At 42.8% G+C, this 19691-nt stretch overlaps 1 protein-coding gene across 5 annotated transcripts in view; it reads left to right on the top strand.

Moving 5' to 3' along the window:
- gbf1 (golgi brefeldin A resistant guanine nucleotide exchange factor 1) overlaps window positions 1–19691 on the top strand; it is an 80330-nt gene that overhangs the window by 42471 nt on the left and 18168 nt on the right. For 4 of the 5 annotated variants that reach the window (XM_062566636.1, XM_062566635.1, XM_037464911.2 and 1 more), the window contains 15 exons: window positions 1862–1916; window positions 6537–6684; window positions 6925–7148; window positions 7354–7522; window positions 7633–7844; window positions 8302–8400; window positions 8545–8739; window positions 9283–9475; window positions 9615–9752; window positions 9845–9933; window positions 10021–10223; window positions 10342–10465; window positions 13512–13637; window positions 15009–15091; window positions 15433–15669. In XM_062566636.1, coding sequence (XP_062422620.1) covers window positions 1862–1916; window positions 6537–6684; window positions 6925–7148; window positions 7354–7522; window positions 7633–7844; window positions 8302–8400; window positions 8545–8739; window positions 9283–9475; window positions 9615–9752; window positions 9845–9933; window positions 10021–10223; window positions 10342–10465; window positions 13512–13637; window positions 15009–15091; window positions 15433–15669 — 2295 coding nt within the window. Of the gene's footprint in view, window positions 1–1861; window positions 1917–2113; window positions 2689–6536; window positions 6685–6924; window positions 7149–7353; window positions 7523–7632; window positions 7845–8301; window positions 8401–8544; window positions 8740–9282; window positions 9476–9614; window positions 9753–9844; window positions 9934–10020; window positions 10224–10341; window positions 10466–13511; window positions 13638–15008; window positions 15092–15432; window positions 15670–19691 lie in introns of those variants that run through there. The other variant, XM_062566637.1, reaches the window with a different exon arrangement.

The following is a 19691-nucleotide window of genomic DNA, read 5'->3' as shown; positions in this document are numbered from 1 at the left end:
CCAAATAATTGATTATTTTGATGACTTGGTCACAGTGTGGTCATACCGCTCCAACTCTTAACCTCGTATGGAAGACAGGAAGTATTTGCCGTTCTTCTTCTTTGTGAAGGAGCATCTTTAATTGCACTCAAAGTTGAACTGATTTAGTTTAGCATAAGAGCTCCTCTCTCCACGTCAGCCCGCCCACACAACAGAGTGCCAGTCACATTCAGTCAGATTTGCATATAGGTGAAGCCGGGCTTTGCTTCAGCAGCACAGCTCCTAGCCCCATAAATACTGAGAAACGCACACAAACACGCATACATACAGAACAAGCTTTGCCAGGGACTCCAGACAGCCAGCAATCAGAAAGAAGACAGGGATGCAAACAGCAGTCTTTTCGGCGCCTCTCCCTTTTTTCACGTCAGTTTGGGTCACTTGTGTGAATCGTGCAGATCCAAAAGTTTTTTTTCATCATTCTTCATTTCATTTTTTTCACTTTGAATAAACTTTAAAAAAGCGCGTCAATTGCATAATATGCAAAGTCAACGTAACATGGCACAAGAGCACAACGTTGTCCCAATTTGACGTGAGAAACGTAAGGAGCCTTCAGCAGCTCTTCTGATGCTGTTTACTCGTCATCTGGCTGTTCAAGCTAGCGTTAGCTCGCTAATAACAGCAGCAAAGCAGTTAGCACGTTCTAAAGACACGTTCTTATTTACTTGCCCTTTTTGGACTATTCATTTTTTTTTATCTGTTGTCTTGTATATATTTCTTGCTTCGTCCCATGTCGGTTATTCTAGAATTTACTGTGCGAGCATGGAATGGAGAAGCCAGACAGCCAGTCAGAAACAGGAAGATGTCAATTTAGTTTGGGCTTTTTATTACTTCCTTCTGAATCTAGTCACACATCCTAAATATTTTAACTAATGTTCAACCCCCAGACCCACAATTGTCCACCCAGACCCTGGGTAATATAGATGTGAGAGGGTCTCCCCCCGACCCTCCTACAGGAGAATGATGAACAGCAGTTCTGTTCAGCTCCTCAGAAGCAGTCTTAGAATGCCTGCTTGAAGTATTATGCATGTTAATCTGTTGGACCCACAGATCAGCCAATAACCGTGCTAACAAGACAACACTCTATTAACGCTGAGTTAATGTCAGGCGGGGGGTTGTGCAATCGTGTAGGACTGTGTGTGACTGAATGGCAGTGACATCCCCTTTTCCAGCAAAGCTTTAGTGTCCACAGAAACCCAGTGGTGGGTGCCCACAAACAGCAGCCAACATTGCTCATCAAATGCTGGACGAGTTTATTTACGGCGCAGGTTTAAAATGTTGAGATTCCCACCGTGATATTGGATCTCAAGCAGCCTCTCAGCTTAGCACATGTTCTGCATTCCTTTTCTATTGCTTCTTTTCTTTGGGATTGTTAAAAGGAGAAGATAAAAAACAAAAGAAAGGGGTACAACATTGAATCAGCGGAGCATAACAGCTAGACTACTCTAATTGATAAAAAGCAATGATCACAATTTGCAGTAAAATTATTTGTAGCTAGTCTGATAATATGTGGACCCTAAAGTGCATCAAGAATGGAATGGTCATTGACATCCACAGGTGTGCTACATTAGGCTTCACCTAACACACCAGCAGGTAATGCTGCATCCACATCCAATCATATCAGCACGATATTGAAGGATCCTATCCAGCTGTTTACGTGCATTCCAAGCTATATCATGAATAACATTTTTGTTTGAAACTCATTATTTGCATTTCCCTGCACCTAAAGAAATGCGACTTCGATGACACAATGGAATTATTTCAGAAGTTTTTTCCTCAAATGCGGTTTTTCAATAACTGAGCTGGGTCTTTCTTATTCTTCCAGACTTCCACAGTTCAAAGAGGAGGCCAAGTGTTTTGTGGGTGCGAGCATGAAGAAGGTAAGAAGACTTAAATGTTCTTTAAAAAAATTGTTTCGTGCTCGCTGTATTTTTGCTTTGTTGCTAATTTTATTGTCTGGTTGTTTCTCATTGTCATTTTGACATTGTTTATTTTCTGTCTGTTTTGCTATGATATTCTATATTGTAGCTTCAATTAACTGAATTGAAAATGTGTCTGAAATACCAATCAGTAACATGCATACAGTAATCTGTAGTAATCGCTTTACTCTTCAACATTTTAAGTAAAATTTAAAGTTCACACAGATTAGTCTTCCTGCTCTTGTCTCTTCAATTACAATGCAGGCTTTTCTAATCACTTTCTATTCGTTCATTTCAGTCCTGGTTTGGGAACCTTCGGTTTGAGTAGCACAGAACGTGTTTCTAAGCATCTCAAAGAAATCTGATTGAACTGACTCCCATGCAGTGATTAGGACAGTTCCAAGAAATACTGACTCTGAGGGTTGATTTCCCTGTTATAACTGTTGTCTGGATGACTCCTTTATTGCTGAAGGTGGAAGCAGTTGCTGCAGCAGTTTTTACTTTCTGCATGATCTGTCACTCACACGGCTCACTAGCTGGCTGCACACTCTCTAGGTGTTAGAGCCCATAGAGGCTGTGTCTGTGGCCTCCCCTTCTCCACGGAAAGTGCATGTTCCGGTGTCTGTTGTTTGTCCCACTGCTGACATGTTACCGATCACTAATCATGGGCGCCGTCTCGATCCCCTTCTCTTTTGAGGCTTACAATATCTTGTGGAAAAACAAACGAGTGCAGGTAAGGAGGATGACTTTCAGTATTTAGGCTGGGCAAGCTCTTCCCATGAACCTTGCCCACACATTTATGGCTGGTGAGCTACTTTTCTATCAAAGTTATGGTGATCTAACACCAACCCCCCCCCCCCCCCCCCCCCCCCCCCCCCCCCCCACATTTCCAGCTCTCATTCCCCAACCTTGTTGGGCAGTCCCAGTCTGATTTTCCATCTACTAAATCCTCCTAAAACTTGTCATGGAGATCTTTAAGACAATGATACTCCATGGTGAAGGTTGTGAGGATACGTCAACGGGCGGCAACGTGGAAGACATTACCAAACCTTTAAAGTTATCATTTTAGTTATCTGACATCATTTTAATACCTCACAGCGCAAATTTCGCTCAAAAGTGCCCCATACAGAATTTTGACAATGCAGCCATCACTGTACATTTTACCTAGATGTACAGGAAGTTGGCCATTTTTAATTTAGTATGAATTTTACTGTGTATTTTCAGGTTCTGTACTGTAACATACGGTGGCCCTGAGGTGCAAAGCAACCTTACAAAGAATAAAACCCTTTTACAAAGCTCGAGACAAATTAACATTTTAGAAAACACATTTACATTGTTGAAAACACATTTACATTTTATAAAACAAATTAACATTTTATAAAACACATTTACATTTTAGAAAAGCAAATTAACAAGACGCAAATTAACAACACTTTTACCAATCCCGAAACAAATTTACAAATGACAGATTCTTCACGGAAAGGGAATGTACCAAAATTTTCATTGGTTGTGGAGTTTATGGCGACAAAGACGGCCGAGGGATGTTTTGCCCGTTTTTTGGCAAACACATGAACAGCTTGACGCGGTTTTGCGTTATGTGTGGTCGGTGTTTGGAGTTTTTAAACACCAGACGTACTGCATCATTGCGTTCAATATTTTAACGAGGGTCACTCGTACGATGTAACCGTGGACATGATGTCAAGTCTACACGGTGTAAACATGCTTGAGGACTCTTAAAAGTAAACTGAACGAAGCCGGGTTGTACCGCAGAAAGGATTATTCCTCGCCAAACGCCGGTGTTACGTGCCTACTGGTTTGGCTACGCCTGCGTGTTGGTTTTGATCCGACAGCGCCACATGTTGTCTGCCTCGGTAGATAAAACATAAAAGAAAATACATTTATTAGTCGAGCAAAAGAGCAACACTTTACAAGACGGCGGCGCTACGCCATCGGCCAACCGAGCTTCCAAGTGTCCCATCTCATTACAATACTTATTATAAAATTGCACATCGTCAGTGGCAAGAAAACCATTCGGTTCAGGGTGATATTCTGTCCGGACTGTCATACAGTGGCATCACAGACACTTAAGAAAGTAATTTAGAAAAAAATATGTTTAATGAAAGATCGCTGCAATCTGGATTCGAACCCCGGAGAGCAAAATGATAACACACTTCAAGACGTCTGCGCTACGCGGTCAGCCACCCGAACATGAGGGATCACCCCGATTTTTCTTTATTTAATGACAAAATTGTACACCGTAAGTGGCTAGGAAACCTTTTGGTTCAGGTGGAACCAAGACAACTGTTTTTTGGTGCCGTAGCATAAAACACTTCATACATATTTATCAGTGTTTTTTCGCGATGCTTGTTCGTTATTTACACATCACATCCACATGGTTAAAAAAGTGCTTTACAGACGTGAAATGCTATCATACCCCGGGGATTAAGCAATCACTTTAATTAGCAACATCAGTATGAAGGGAGAATTGCAAAGTTTGCTTATCGCATCAGGCACGTAACAACGGCGTTTGGCGAGGAATAATCCTTTCTGCGGTACAACCCGGCTTCGTTCAGTTTACTTTTAAGAGTCCTCATGCTAATGTTTACACCGTGTAGACTTGACATCATGTCCACGGTTACGAGTGACCCTCGTTAAAATATTGAACGCAATGATGCAGTACGTCTGGTGTTTCCGTCTGGTCCGCGTCCTTTAAAAACTCCAAACACCGACCACACGTAACGCAAAACCGCGTCAAGCTGTTCATGTGTTTGCCACAAAACGGGCAAAACATCCCTCGGCCGTCTTTGTCGCCATAAACTCCACAACCAATGAAATCACCGCGCTCAACACTTCCGTCACTTCCGGTATTTGGTACATTCTCTTTCCGTGAAGAATCTGTCCTTTGTAAATTTGTTTTGGGATTGGTAAAAGTGTTTAGCGTCTTGTTAATTTGTTTTCTAAAATGTAAATTTGTTTTCTAAAATGTAAATTTGTTTTCTAAGATGTAAATTGGTTATCTAAGATGTAAATTGGTTATCTAAGATATAAATTTGTTTTCTAAGATGTAAATTTGTTTTCTAAGATGTAAATGTGTTTTAGAAAATGTTAATTTGTTTTCCAAAAGGTTAATTTGTCTCGAGCTTTGTAAAAGTGTTTAATTCTTTGTAATGTTGCTTTGCACTTCAGGGCTACTGTAGTAACAAACTCCTATGGGGAGTTTATCAGATCAACTTTTGCAGTACAATCTAGAGAGATTTATTGTGAAAGGTTTGTTGTTTCATGAAAGGACTTTTCCGTTGGATCCATTCTTCACCATAAAAAAAGTTGTTGAATCAGAATCAAACACTCTAGATTATGATGAGGCAGTTCACCTACTACTTTCCACTAAGATGCTTTGTGATGCTAAGTTATTTGGGGCCATGCTCTAAAGAGGCATTTTGAATTTTTACTGACATTTTTTTGGCCACTTTCAGGCTCCGTACTTCAAAAAGCTCCTCATAGGGAATTGATCAGATCAACTTCAGATTTGTTAAATTCAGTCTGAAGTAGGGGTGTCAGCGGGCCGGATTTTCAACTATTTGTTTTTCTTGTTCTAGATCCAGGCTGTAATATAAAATAATTGAATGAGGTTTCTTAAAACAAATCAGTTTTCACCCAGCATCGTTCATATTCTAGATTCTACAACATACAACATCTCACCTTTCGCCTTAAATCTATTAGTGTAAGGGTTTTTATGAAGTCTTTCCCCACTTAATTTCACTGAGCAGGGATTTTAGAAGCTGCCTGCACAAACGGTTGATTTTGATTTTACAAATGCAAAAGCAAATTCTCACACACTTGTTTTTGGCCAATCATTACCGGCTTACAATAATGATTATACTCCGAGAAACACATTTTAAGATCTGACCAAATGACATGGCTACTCACACACAAGAAGTATGGGGTAAACATGTGCAGGCCGCTTCTGATAGTCACAGAAATGCATGGCAGCCTCAAACCGAGTCTGGCAAGTACCCCTGACGTGCGTGCTAGGGCCCGACCAATGCTGCTTGCAGCTTTAATTCAAAATGTTAATTGAAGCAGATCTGGGACAATTCAGTGTATAGCCTCAGTAATGTAGTTGGGGGCTAAATATACAACTGTTTCATTTCATACTGTTCGCCACCTGTTTAGCATTGCACTCTGATAACATGATCAAATTTAGAAGGGACAATTTAAGTCTCAAAAAGCAATTCTTCTTCCTCTTCAAAATCTCTGGGCTTTTTACAGTTGTGTTCACACATGCAGGTGTAATCCCCAGCACAAGGAAATACAATTTGATGGATGTACGGTGCTGGAGAACACTGGTTTGTTTTTAGATAAAGCTAAAAAGCAAACTTTAACATTGTCATACCACATGACATTTGTGTGATTGCTCCCTTTTAGCTGACAGTCTATCCACAAACAACGCTACAGTCTTATTTTCTGAGGAAAAAAGAAACACATCCTCCTCTTCGGTCATGGCCTTAATCTGTAATGAAGGTCCAGTCATACAGCGAGTTTGAAGAGGCCCTACTCACTGATCCACCCTGTTTCCTCCAGTTGAAGATGCGTGCTGGAGGGATGAGTGAGTCATCCAAATGGAAGAAACAGAAACGCTCGCCCAGGGCGCCTTGCCACATGGTCCGAAGTCTTTCTGGTCAGATGGATTCAACCCAGTCCAGCACCCTCAGTAGTAACAACCTTTCAGGTAGTAAGCCCATTCTTAGCTTTCAGAAATTCCACAGTTGCCTATCCTTTTTTTTTTTTTTTTCAAAAGTCCAGGTGGGGTCAAACGTAAACAAAGATGCCTTCCTTGCCCCTTGGTGGATCCTTGTCCAATATTTCTGGCAGTATATAAGGAATCTATGGTGGACCGTACTTATTGCTGTTCAGAATGGGAAAACGCATCATGTTATATTCTTGTATGACTGCATCTCTTTCCCGTAAGGTGTTGTCCCTTTCATTGAGCAAGGCCTGTCCAGCTCGGGGCATCCAGCTTCAGACAGTGGTGCTTCACCCGTTTCCAGCCCCACAACCACAGACAGTGGCCTGGACACCTGTTCCAAAGCCACCTCCAGGGAAGACCTTTCTGATCTGGAACAGTGCAACTCATCTGCCACCACCCCTTTCACCGCTGCTACACTTCCTGAACCTGGCTGTCCGGATTCACAGGTCAGGAGCAGGTCGAGCACAACAGACATAGTACTTATTGGATGAATATATTTTCAACATTTTTGTATCTCGATGTTCACTTTAATGAATAGTATGCAATGTTGTCAAATCGGTTTATTGAAGTAGCTCCATCTTTCTCTCTTTGGAACTGATATGTGACTTTTATGACAATCAATGATTTCTGTCTATAAATGTATGTTTATAGTCTGAGGACAGGCAAGTTGAACATTCTCAGTCGGCATCAGTGGAGTCCATTCCTGAGGTTCTGGAAGACAAAGACTCCGTTACAGAGCAATCAGACAGCACCTCTATCCATGACGTGGACTATGTCAATCCCAGAGGAGTGCGTTTCACACAGTCCACTCAAAGAGATGGTGAGGATGCTCCATTTGTTTTATATTGGTGCATTCTACTTTTTCCTTCCATCAATACGTAGCTGTAGCCGTAGTCCTTGTCTAACATTTGTCCTCCTTTTGTCCTGTAGGAGCGTCCATCATCCCTTATGGCCTGCCATGCCTAAGGGAGCTTTTTCGCTTCCTGATTTCCCTGACCAACCCACATGACCGCCACAACACTGATGCTATGATGCACATGGGCCTGCAGCTGCTGACTGTAGCTCTTGAGTCAGCACACATCACAAACTACCAGTCTTTACTTGGACTGGTCAAAGATGAGCTGTGCCGACATCTCTTCCAGGTGAAGTACAATGTTGTACAATGCGGGAACTAATGTTTAAATGTACCTGTGTTTTTGTTTTCTAATTTATAATGGTAAGAAAATTGGCCGCTGCCAAGAACTTCGAGAACTTATTTTCTGAAAACTATATAACTAAAAACCTTATAAAACTAAATATAAAACTAATGTAAGCTTGAAATCATAATTTTTTTTTAACCTTCATATATTTGGTCCTGGTTACATATTACGTGAACCAACACTGCTCGGGTGTGTGTCATTACATAGTAAGCTGAAAAAGTGTTGTTAAATCCATTCAGACCATCATTTCAGTGGTTTATTCCCAATTAAACAGTTACAGTGAATGGCTTAACTGCCATCATGGAAAAAAAACTAATTGTGTATTCTAAGAAAGCTTGACTTATTTTCCATTTTTAACATCTTGATGTATCCTTTTATCATAATTGTGTCTGTTTTGCAGTTGCTGGGTGCAGACCGTTTAAACCTGTATGCTTCCTCCATACGAGTTTGTTTCTTGCTTTTTGAAAGCATGAGAGTACATCTTAAGTTTCAACTTGAGGTAAGTATGTAACTAGTTTGTTGCTTGTAATGTTTTTTTTATTCATCAAATTAGTTTTTTTTTGCTTGGTCACACTACATATTAAAAGTAAAATTGATCCTGATGAACTCAAAATCATCATCACCATTTGTGCTGAACTGGCAGATGTACCTAAAGAAATTAATGGACATCATCACGTCAGAGAACATTAAAATGCCCTATGAGATGAAAGAGATGGCTTTGGAGGCGCTGGTCCAGCTGTGGAGGATTCCCAGCTTCGTAACGGAGCTGTACATCAACTATGACTGTGACTTCTACTTCTCCAATCTGTTTGAGGACCTGACAAAGCTGCTGTCCAAGGTAACACTCATATAGGATCACTTTTAGCATTTTATTATATTGGGAATTCTGTGTTCTACATGTAATGTTTTTCTTTATGAATGTTAAACTGCATTTTTTAGCAACAATTAATGCAAGAAATAATGCAAAATCTGTGAATGTTTTTGCTTTATCTTCTTCCGGTAATATCTTATCTTCCTTCATTTCAAGTGTTCTTTACCACAATTCTAAACCAATTTAGGTCTGCAGGTTTTTATTTAATTTGAACTTTTTATTGACAAAAGGCTAGAAATCTCCAGACTATAAATATTCTTCTTCCCGGCTGTAGACGGTAACATTTTTGATATATATATATATCATTTTGGTTTCCCTGGGTTTACCGCTGTGGGAGAGGGGGGGGGTGTATCTTTTTTGTCTGTTTTGTTTTTCAGTCAGCTCTATCAGACCTGTAGAAAGACAGGAAAAGACTACTCTTTATTTTACTTTTCATCTGGGGTTCTGTTCATTGTACGTGTCATTAAATAAACTTTTTGAGTGTGAATGCCATCCCTTTTTTGCAATTAGAATGCGTTCCCAGTGTCGGGGCAGCTCTACACCACCCACCTCCTGTCACTGGAGGCTCTGCTCACAGTCATTGACAGCACTGAAGCCCACTGCCAGCTCAAGGTGCTCAATAGTACTGCTCAACAAGACCAGTCAGAAACACTGCTGGAAGATGGAGACACTTCCACCATCAATGGAACAGACACTATGGCTGGTATACACGCTGCTGCATACATCACTGTACAATTTACTACTAACACTAATGATTATTAATACATCTAAAGCAACACAAACGTCAGATAGTGTTGACCTTTGAAAGGTATTTAAAGAAAGTATTTTGTTTCTTTCTCCAGATCTTAATAGACTGGGCAGTACTGATAATATGAGTCTTCTACCAGCTGAGAATTCATCAGTGTGTCAACCAACTAGTGGACATCTCATGGCAGAGAAGATGAGACTGGGTAGACAGGATCAAGGCGATGAAAACTCTGGTGAGACTTTGATCATATGCACACTTTTACTTGAGTTTTCCTAAGCATTAAGATGGAACCTTAAATAAACCATAAACTTTTTTTCTATTCAGCTGAGAAGAGACCTCCAAAAAAGCCTCAACGTTTCTCGTCATGTTTACCCAATTCCCAAGAGTTGTTGGACATTAGAACGAAGAAAAAGGTGAGTCAAATTCTTGTACCGTTACACAACCATAACCAGTTATAAACTTGTTTAACTCCTTTAAACTGCCTTTTATTATGTTTCCAGCTCCTGATCACTGGCACAGAGCAGTTTAACCAGAAGCCCAAGAAGGGTATCCAGTTTCTGCAGGAGAAAGGTCTGCTCAGCAGTCCTTTGGACAACAACCAGGTGGCCCAGTGGCTTAGAGAAAACCCTCGACTTGACAAAAAGATGATCGGCGAGTATGTCAGTGATCGCAAGAACATGGAACTCCTGGACAGCTTCGTCAAGTATGTTAAAATGTCATGGATTATATACCATTCGTTTATGATTTAAGTGATATTTTACAATTGTGTTTGTTTGAAGGGTGAGGGGAAAATGATTTATAATATGGATCTATTTTTGCAGCACGTTCACTTTCCAGGGGCTTCGCATCGATGAGGCTCTGCGGCTCTACCTAGAAGCCTTTAGACTCCCTGGAGAGGCTCCTGTCATCCAGAGACTCCTGGAAACATTCACAGACAACTGGCATGTAAGGCACATTTTATCAGCACTTTCAGATTATTAGAGATTATTAATGATTTGTCCACTGCAATTCCACACATTGGGAACCACTGACATAAGAAGTTTTTCAAACTTCTTTTTTAAATCATATCCCGGTTAATAGATTCTTTTGGAAGTAATCCACCTGATTATTGTAAGCAAGGGGCTCAGAGTTGTTGTATACCGTGAATTTCGGACTATAAGCCTCTACTTTTTCCCCACGCGTTGAACCCTGCGGCTTATACAATGGTGCGGCTAATGTATCATTTTTTACGGACTAACTCGCAAGAGCGAGACAGGTGCAAGTTAAGGGCAACCAATGTGGCTGTCGGAGATGAAAACAGAGCGGCTGCACGTAAACTCGCCATTAATGAATCAATGGTGAGACATTGGAGACGGCAATGTGAAGAAATCCTGCACGGACAACTCTGCGTTTTTCTGCTGCATGGACACCTGCGGCTTATATTTGTACACATCTTTTTTTCGTTCTAAATTTAGGTGGTGCGGCTTATATTTAGGTGCGGTCCAGAATAGTCCAGAATTTACGGTGATACAAATGTTGCCAAAACACAGCTCGGTGGTGAGGAGGAACACCAGTGTGTGCACTGTTACCTCCATTAACCGTCAGCAGTTGGTCACACACAGTCACATATAACTGCTCCACAGGTTTATGCTTGATGGAGATAACAGGCTAGGTTACATCATTATTTACATGTTGCTTTAATAGTCCTTACATATCTATGGCTGAATATAACAGTAGCTAAGATGTAGCCTATAATAGTGAACTTTTGAAAACATGAAATCAATGAGTCAACACATTCAATAAAATTAATTTGTATAGCCCAAAATACAAATTTGAGGGTTTACAACATGTAAACAATCTGTGTGTGTACACTCGCACGCTGTGTGTGCACAAACCTTAATCAAACACTGGCACAGAATTGACCCTGCGGGTTATAGTGAGAGCATGACAAAGACATACAAACATACTGTTACGACCGGCCTAGGGGAGCCGGAAGTAGCATACACAAGAGTCTCCCCCCACCTCCCCAAATTAGGACCAATGCCGCAGTGTTCTCGTTCAGGGTATTTATTTTAGTTCAAGGTCATGAATTTCAGGGTGAGCATGGCCTAAAACAACGAATAAAACAATAAGCGCAGGTCCCCCTACCTTCCCTAGGACACATAAAGAAACAAACAAAAATACAAGTGTCTAACCTATCTCCCTACCCAAAAAACAGGAGAAAACCTGAACAAACAAACAAAGGCTTCTCACCCCTACCAACCTCCTTGCTATACCCCCCCCCCACCACCCCAAAAGTCCACGAGGTGCAGCAGGGCTCCCGGTTGGAAGCTGGAGAGACAGGCAAAAGAGAGGCCGGGCTGGCTCTCACAGGATCCCTCTTATACACAGACCAATCAACTGCAAATTAGAGCAGACACAGAGCAAGGCAAAATATAACAGCAACCCCCTCAGGCAGGGAGGTGAGCTGCACTTTATTATGACACTCTGGGTCATAACACATACATACACACACACACACACGCTGTGCGGCTAAACCCTGCTGCGTTTCAATGTTGACACATCAAAAAACAGCATCCACACTCTCGTTAATCTTGGACTCATCAGGAAACTGTAGAACAAAATGTTACATACCTGCAATGGGGAGAGATAGTCTCAACAGGGATTTTGCATAGGGTTGTCACAATACCAAAATTATGACTGAATTATGATATTACGATACTCGATACTTTCGATACGATACCACAAATAAGATGGTATATTGGAATAATGGAATATTTATCTATGATAGTAATAAATAAAACATCTGTAAGGTTCCCTTTTTACCAGCCTGTTCCTGCCCAGCTTTTTACTCACTTAACAAATGTCATTCATATTAGTATTAGCCCACTGCAAGATATTAATAACAACATGGTAAAATCATAAGATTGATTATACACAGCTATGTAGGCCTATTGTCCGTATCTGACTATATGACTACATAGTTATTTCCACAAGTATGAATTACATAATTTTACAGATGTGTGTTTGAGTGGAAAAAACACTAAAGCTACGTGGATTGGGTACATTAAAGATGGACACATAATTAAAGGGCAAATTCTCCTTGAAAACGACAATGAAAGTTGCATCAAGTGTGTATTATTTGTTAAAATGTTGTGTGCATTCTGACGTCATGATCATACAGGCCCACATGAATGAAATTTTAGGTCATTTTGCATGTTTATATTTCCACTGGACTATACAGTAACTTAGTTGCTGTCTTGAGTTGCACTTGCTTGATGTTTGACTCAGTAAAGTTGTTGTCAATCCAACACAGCTACATCTCCAACCTCGCCGACAGTAAATGACGCATCTGTGATGCTATTCACTGCACGTAGCGTTCACCCCCCGTAGTGTTCAAAGAAGCCGACGCTAGAGCACTTGATACTAGCATCAATGTCCAAGCGTGTTATAAACAGCTGCTAACATCACTAATGAGACGTCTTGCTAGCGGCTAAACTTAGTGAAACCTGTTAAAATCCGCTTACTTTGTTTATGACAAACCAGCACGTCAACGTACAGCTAATAGTTACAGATGCGCCGTTTACCGTCGGCGAGGTTGCAGATGAACCAGTGTTACGTGCCCCGAGAGCTGTCATTGCGTGCAGGCAGCTAGTCAGGGAGCAGAACACTGAGTGCGCTCTGGTTGCATGCTTTTTTAATGAGGTACCGGTTCTAAAAATATCCACTATAAGTCACTCACTATAAGTGCATTGTCATTTTCCCGTTTCAGGACAGGTCCAGTAGATTCAGGGTCACCTATATAAGAGCGTTGTGATAAACAGTTGGTTTTCTTTCTTTGGCTGCACACCATGTGGCCGTTAAATAACAAGTCCTAATGGCTGACTTAAAGGGAACCTATCTCTCTTATTAGGAGCTTCCCTGGTGAATTAAGTCCCCAAGAGTCCTACTTAATCCCACTGTTAATCCTGTGTTCCCTTGCCTTCTCTGGCCTGTGTATTTGTGTTTGTAGAAAGTAAACGGCTCCCCCTTCGTGACCAATGATGCAGGCTTTGCCTTGGCCTACGCTGTTATAATGCTGAACACTGACCAGCATAACCACAATGTCCGCAAGCAGAATATTCCCATGACTATAGAGGTGAGTGATGTCTCTCTGTCTCATACATGCACACACAGATTCATTTTAAAGGTTAAATAACTAAGGTTGATAGTAAACAATTTGTTATGGCTGTAAAATAATCAGATGAAGATTTATTTCACCTTTTTACTAAAACATATAATACAAATTAGTCCTCTTTCAGTAATCCTTAGACATGCAAATAATACTTTTATTCATAGTTGCTAATTCTCTGATCAAAACGCAATCAGCTGTAAGCAGCGATGTTTTGTCTGAGAAGAGAACTCATCCTAAACAGGCAGTGGGGGAGCAAGGGCAAAGGTGGTTTGTCTGTCTTTCTTTTCTCTCTTTGACTGGCTGAAGATTTAACAGAGTCTGTGGAGCAGCCTGCACCCAGTTTGTGGGTGGGCTGTTCTTAATGACCAACACTTGGTCTGCTATTCATCTTATTCTTTTCTCTATGCATACATACAGCTGGTGTTGTATAGTGTTTTGATCTCTACACATTCCTCAAGATCAATTGTGTTTTGATGACGCACTATTAACCTCCTAGCTGAGACAACGAGCTTCCTCACAGTAACAGTTTTAAGAGGGACAAAAGTGGCGCCAAGCACTGAAGTTACTTAACAGCTTGCAATGTGTAGTATTGGCCAAGGCAGCGGGGTTATTTTTGAAATGCGGAAAGTATGCCCAGCATCAGTGTGTAAATCCGATCATGCTCTCGAGAATATGACAATGATATGACCTGTGTTCAGTGAGGTGGAAGTAAGGTAAGTCTATAAACTACTTACCCAAACTTGTCCATAAAATACTGCACTTTGCTGGATTCTGCAGCCTGTGTACCAGCAGCTACTCTCATAGTGAATGTCTACATGTGACTGTGTGTCCCCCTGTCTACTGTATGAGCATGTCAGAAAGAAATAGATAGGCATGCTACTGTTTGAGTCTCTCTGCCGCTGTTTATTTCTCTGCGTCCCTGAAGGAAAGCTCCTGTTTCCTCTCATTTTACCTGCCAGTAGGACAGACCCCGATTCATTAAGGCATGAAGCCGAGCCTCGAGGTCATCAATCATCACTGGCTCTACTGTTTATTTACAGGAGGCTCTCGGCTCTAATCCCTGTTTTCCTAATGCTGCATTAAAAGTGTATTAAGTAACACTCAGCGAGTGTGTTTTTAATTGTTGGTTGATGGATGCTCCGTTAACGAAACACTGAGTGCCAGAAGCTTTTGTGTCTGAGCTAAACTCACGTGTTGATATCCATTCACTGAACAGTTGATGGTTGAGAAATTAGTATTTGTCTACCAGAATAATGTACGGTGTTTGAACAAAGTTTCGGAAGAGAAATATGGTAGAATATTCAACCACAAAATGGTTTATTTTTCTTTAAACAGCAATTCAAGAAAAATCTGAAAGGTGTAAATGGAAATAAAGACTTTGACCAGGACATGTTGGAGGATCTCTACAATGCTATCAAGTAAGCTGACACCACACAGTAGTATGTATGTAAGATTTTATGGACGTACTCGAACACAGTCACTCTATAACCTTATCAAATCTTAATATTACGGCGTCTAGAAATCAGAATTGAAGCCTGCTATGTTAAATAAATCTGAAACTGAAATGATTGATGAATCATCTCAATTTTGCAAATTCACTTTGTGCAAAGTCATCAGTTGTCCAATTGTTTCAGTTCTAATCTAAATCTGGAGGGAAAAATAAATACCATTGTGATATATATTAGATTGTTTCCGGTAATGTTGTTCTCCGAGCCTTAATTCAGAACCTGACCTGAGCTGAGATACTTGTCCTGTGCAGGAATGAGGAGATTGTGATGCCAGATGAGCAGTCGGGCATAGTCAAGGAGAACTATGTATGGAGTGTGCTTCTTCACCGCGGTGCCACACCAGAAGGGGTTTTCCTCCACTTGCCACCTGGGAGCTACGACCATGACTTGTTCACCATGACCTGGGGTCCCACCATCGCCGCCCTCTCCTACGTCTTTGACAAGAGCCTAGACGAGAATATCATCCAGAAGGCCATCACTGGCTTCAGGTATACACCATTGAAATAGTCTATGCTGAAGTAGTAGTAGTAGAGAGGGAGGGGAAAAAATCATGCCCTAGATTCCAAATGAGCCCTGCATGTTTTGATGACGATGCTCCGGGACAGGTTGTGCGTCAAACTTTTGTACGGAAGGACAATAAACTGAAGAGAAAATGCATTTCCCGCAGACAATGCGTTGGAATGCTAAAACCTGAAATGAATTTAAAAGAATTGCTGAAAATACAGAAATGAGAAAGTAGCAGCATTAATAATCTTTAAAGCCCAAATCATTGAACTGCACAATGTTCTATATGTGATGTATAACCAGCAGAAAAGGAAGCTGAACCACATTATCTAAAGAAGTTTAGAGTGAAATTACAATACAGGAGAAGATGGAAGCTAAACTGTTTTATCCTCAAATTAGATCAAAATTAGTATTTGTTGTAGCATTAATTTCATTCCTTGTAGTAATAGTAGCAGTAGCATTAGTAGTTGAAAGAACAGAAGTATTAGAAGTAGGAGCAATGGCTGTAATTGTGGTACAAGCAGTTGAAATAACTAGTATTAGTCAAATTAGCAGTGGTAGTCATAGTAGTATTTGTAGTAGCAGTAATAATAGTAGTAGTTATAGCAGCAGTAGTAGTATTCTTAGAAATATAATTTTCAAAGTGATGGTAATAGAAGTAGTAGTATTAGCATTTGTGTTACTGTTCTAGCACTAGAAGTAGCAATAAAGAAGAAATATTAGTAGTAGTACTGTTAGTAGCAGTAATATAATTTGTAGTATTACTACAAGGAGTAGTAATAGCATCATTCTTAGTAGTAGTAAAAGTAGTTTTATTTATGTTAATAGCAGATGTAATGGTAATAGTAGTAGTAATACTTGTCGTAATAGTACAATTTTATTTATAGTAGTATTTATAGTTCTAGTATTAATAGAAGTAATAATACTGCTAGTAGCAGGGTTCGTACGGTCATGAAAAACCTGCAAAAGTCATGGAATTTTAAAATGCTAATTTCCAGGCCTGGAAAAGGCAGGGACATTTCATATATTTACATTTTCATATGGTTCATTTAAGATACGTTTCTAATCATATGGTTTTAAAGAGAGAAGCTTAAATGAGCAGGACGCTCTCATACTCGCAGCGCAAATAGTTCGCCCCGTGGTTGTGTGAACGCAACTTAAGTGAAAAGTTTGATGGCCAAAACAGTAGCTCAGGAATCATCCACTGTGCCAGGGAGGTGTAGATTTAAACGTGGTTGGCTACATATGGAAAGGTCATGTCATGAGTTGCGAAATCTGTGACCCATCAGAAACTGTGACCGCAGGGGGCGCTGTTTCACATCGTCTGCTCGTGCGTGCTAGACAATGGAAGGCGAAGAAGAGCGACAACGCAAACATAAGAGCGCCTGCGCAAACGGCGCAAAAGAATGAACTACATATTTAGGGGAGGTAACCTTTCCTCGCAATTAGTCTCATGGTCACACATTCTGACGGCTGCTACTTGTCAGATATGGTGACCTCTGAGGTACTGGCTCTGTGAAAATAAGAAAATATGTGTCCAGAGTAATGTGAGGAGATGAAATAACCCCAAACAATATTTTGAAGTTTAACTCCTTTATTAAGCAGTTACAGTGGGGTCACACATTCTGACAACTGAGCCAATGTGTTATGGAAGTAAATCTGTGCCATCGGGGGTTGAAATAAAAAGGTGATTGAATTTCTAGCACTGAATATTTATGCATTGAAATTATGTACCTGAATGTTTTTCAACATTAAAACACTGAAAAAAAATTCAACCTAAAAAAACCCCTGTTAAAACTGCTCGAGCGGGAGACGGATGTGCCCGCGTCATGGTCGAATCCCAAGTAACGCCCGGGAAGGTGGTCCAGTGCACTGGGGACAGCACGCTTCTCCTGGCGTTGCGCCTCAGCCCCAGCAGGGTGATGCGCTGTGCATATGGCGCTAAAATCAACCCGTTGCTTGTAAAGCTCGAAATGCGGATGCCCTGGAGACGCCCTGGCGCCAGGGCAGCATTCACGCATTAGGTAAACATCTGGGGTGAGAGGGCTAGGCCGAGTGGAAGAACAAAGTGGCGGTAAGCTTTGTCCCCAAAAGCGAACCTCCGGAACTCCCGGTAGTGTGGAACAATGAGGTAATGGCTGTGATAGCCTGACTCTCTGTCTGGGGGAAGAGCTCGTACTGAGGCTTCCAACCACAGCCGGGTCTCTTCTCGCTCCGACACACAAGCCTGCTGGAGGTCTACCCAGCCGAGGGGGCCGCCACGGACACAGGGTGGCGCAGCCTCCGTCGACTATCGGCAGGGTCCTCTATCGAGATACATGGGGGGAGGGCTCGCTGTCCAAAAGGACCTCCTAGGGGCACCGGCCTGAACCCACAGTGCCCTGAAACAGTGCGCTGGCAGGGAGACGCTGGTCTGGTAGCGTCCGAGTCCTCCTCGGAGGGGGCGAACGGCCCTCGGGCTCGCACTCGCTGGAACCGGCCGTGCCCCGAAGCGGCGGCGGGGACAGCGGACTGACTCCCGGAGAGTACCGGGGGAAAGGGAGCACCGAAGGATGCGGTGACGCCCTGGCCCCACCGGTGGGGATCACTCTCCCCTAAGGCGTCAGAGTCTTTTAGACGAAGCCTTCTTCGCAGCGGCTGCCCTCGAGCAGCCCCGCGGACGCGGCGTCGTTGGGGAAGGAAGGAGTCTAGAGCCTCCGCCTGCCGCCTCTCCGCGTGGAGCTTGTCCGCGACGGCCCCAAAGGCACCTCCGAAGAGGGTTGCCGGGGAAAGAGGGGCATCAAGGAGGAATGATTTGTCCTTCTCCTTGAGGCTGGAGTGACTCAGCCACAGGTGCCGCTCCGTGGCCACCAGGGCTCCCATGGAGCGGCCGACGGACTTAGCCGTCTCCTTTGTGGCCCTCAACGCGAGGTCAGCCGTGTGCCGCAGCTCACACACTACCTCCGGAAGTATCTCCTTCCCCTCGGCCACGTCGGCAAGCAGCTCTGCCTGATACGCCTGGACGAGCGCCATCGTATGCAGGCAGGAGGCCGCCTGCCCAGCCGCCGAATAAGCCTTGCCCACCAGAGCCGAGGTAGTCCTCGCGGGCTTGGTGGGCAGCAGGGCCAGGGCCCCCTCCGCTGCCGGCATGCTTACATAGCCAAGTCGCCTAGCCTCAGCTAGAGAAGAGTACAAAGCCGTACGTGGGTTGTACACTCGAGCGGACACCGGCTTCCCCCAGGACGCTGACACTTCAGCGTGTACGTCCGGGAAGAACGGCAAACACCGGCGCGGAGGAACTGTGCGGGAAGGCAAAAACCGTTCTTGCAGCTTACCTGTTGTAGTAGGCTGCTGCCTATCCGCTGGCCAGCTGATGAGAAGTGTCAGCGGCACGGGTAAGAACCTCCAGCAGTTCCTGGGCGGCAGCGGGGGAATGAAGCATCAGCCTCCGCTGCCTCCACGTCCACCTCCTCGGAGCTGGAAGACCATGAGAGTGGTGTCGAGGGCTAGCTGAGCGTGCTCCACGCCCAAGCAGACAACGCATAAGGCGTGCGAGTCTCGTAATGAACCGGATGCAAGGGGGGGGCACACTGCACATACCGCTCAGCCATTTCTAAGTGGAAAAACTTCACACACACTAGATGAAGGCACAGAGATGAATGGTCCTGCCCTTCGGGTCCCTTTATAGCGCCCTGGTCCGGCGTCGCCGCTATGACGTACCAGCTCGCCATTGGTTAAGTTTCACACGTGCTTCATGACGCGGTCACGCAGGGGCGTTCCCACAGCGTTTTTACGCAGCTCGAGTTCCCTGATAGGGAACTATGGTTTAAATACACGTATTCTGCCACATACTGTTGGAGATGTGAACACGTTCACTTTGCGTCTCACTGAAGCAACACAATCTGTGGACAATAAATATCAGAACCAAGAGCAGCGAGTCAACTACTGCTGCGAACACATCCCGTCGGACCCGGATCATTAATTTATATCCGTTAATGAATTTTCTCTTCATGTTAACCTGGTAACC

This window comes from Pungitius pungitius, chromosome 13 (genome assembly GCF_949316345.1).
Source record: "Pungitius pungitius chromosome 13, fPunPun2.1, whole genome shotgun sequence".
In the NCBI taxonomy this organism is placed as follows: domain Eukaryota; kingdom Metazoa; phylum Chordata; class Actinopteri; order Perciformes; family Gasterosteidae; genus Pungitius; species Pungitius pungitius.
Note: the sequence above shows the minus strand (reverse complement) of the source record. Positions and strands in the feature narration are given on the sequence as shown.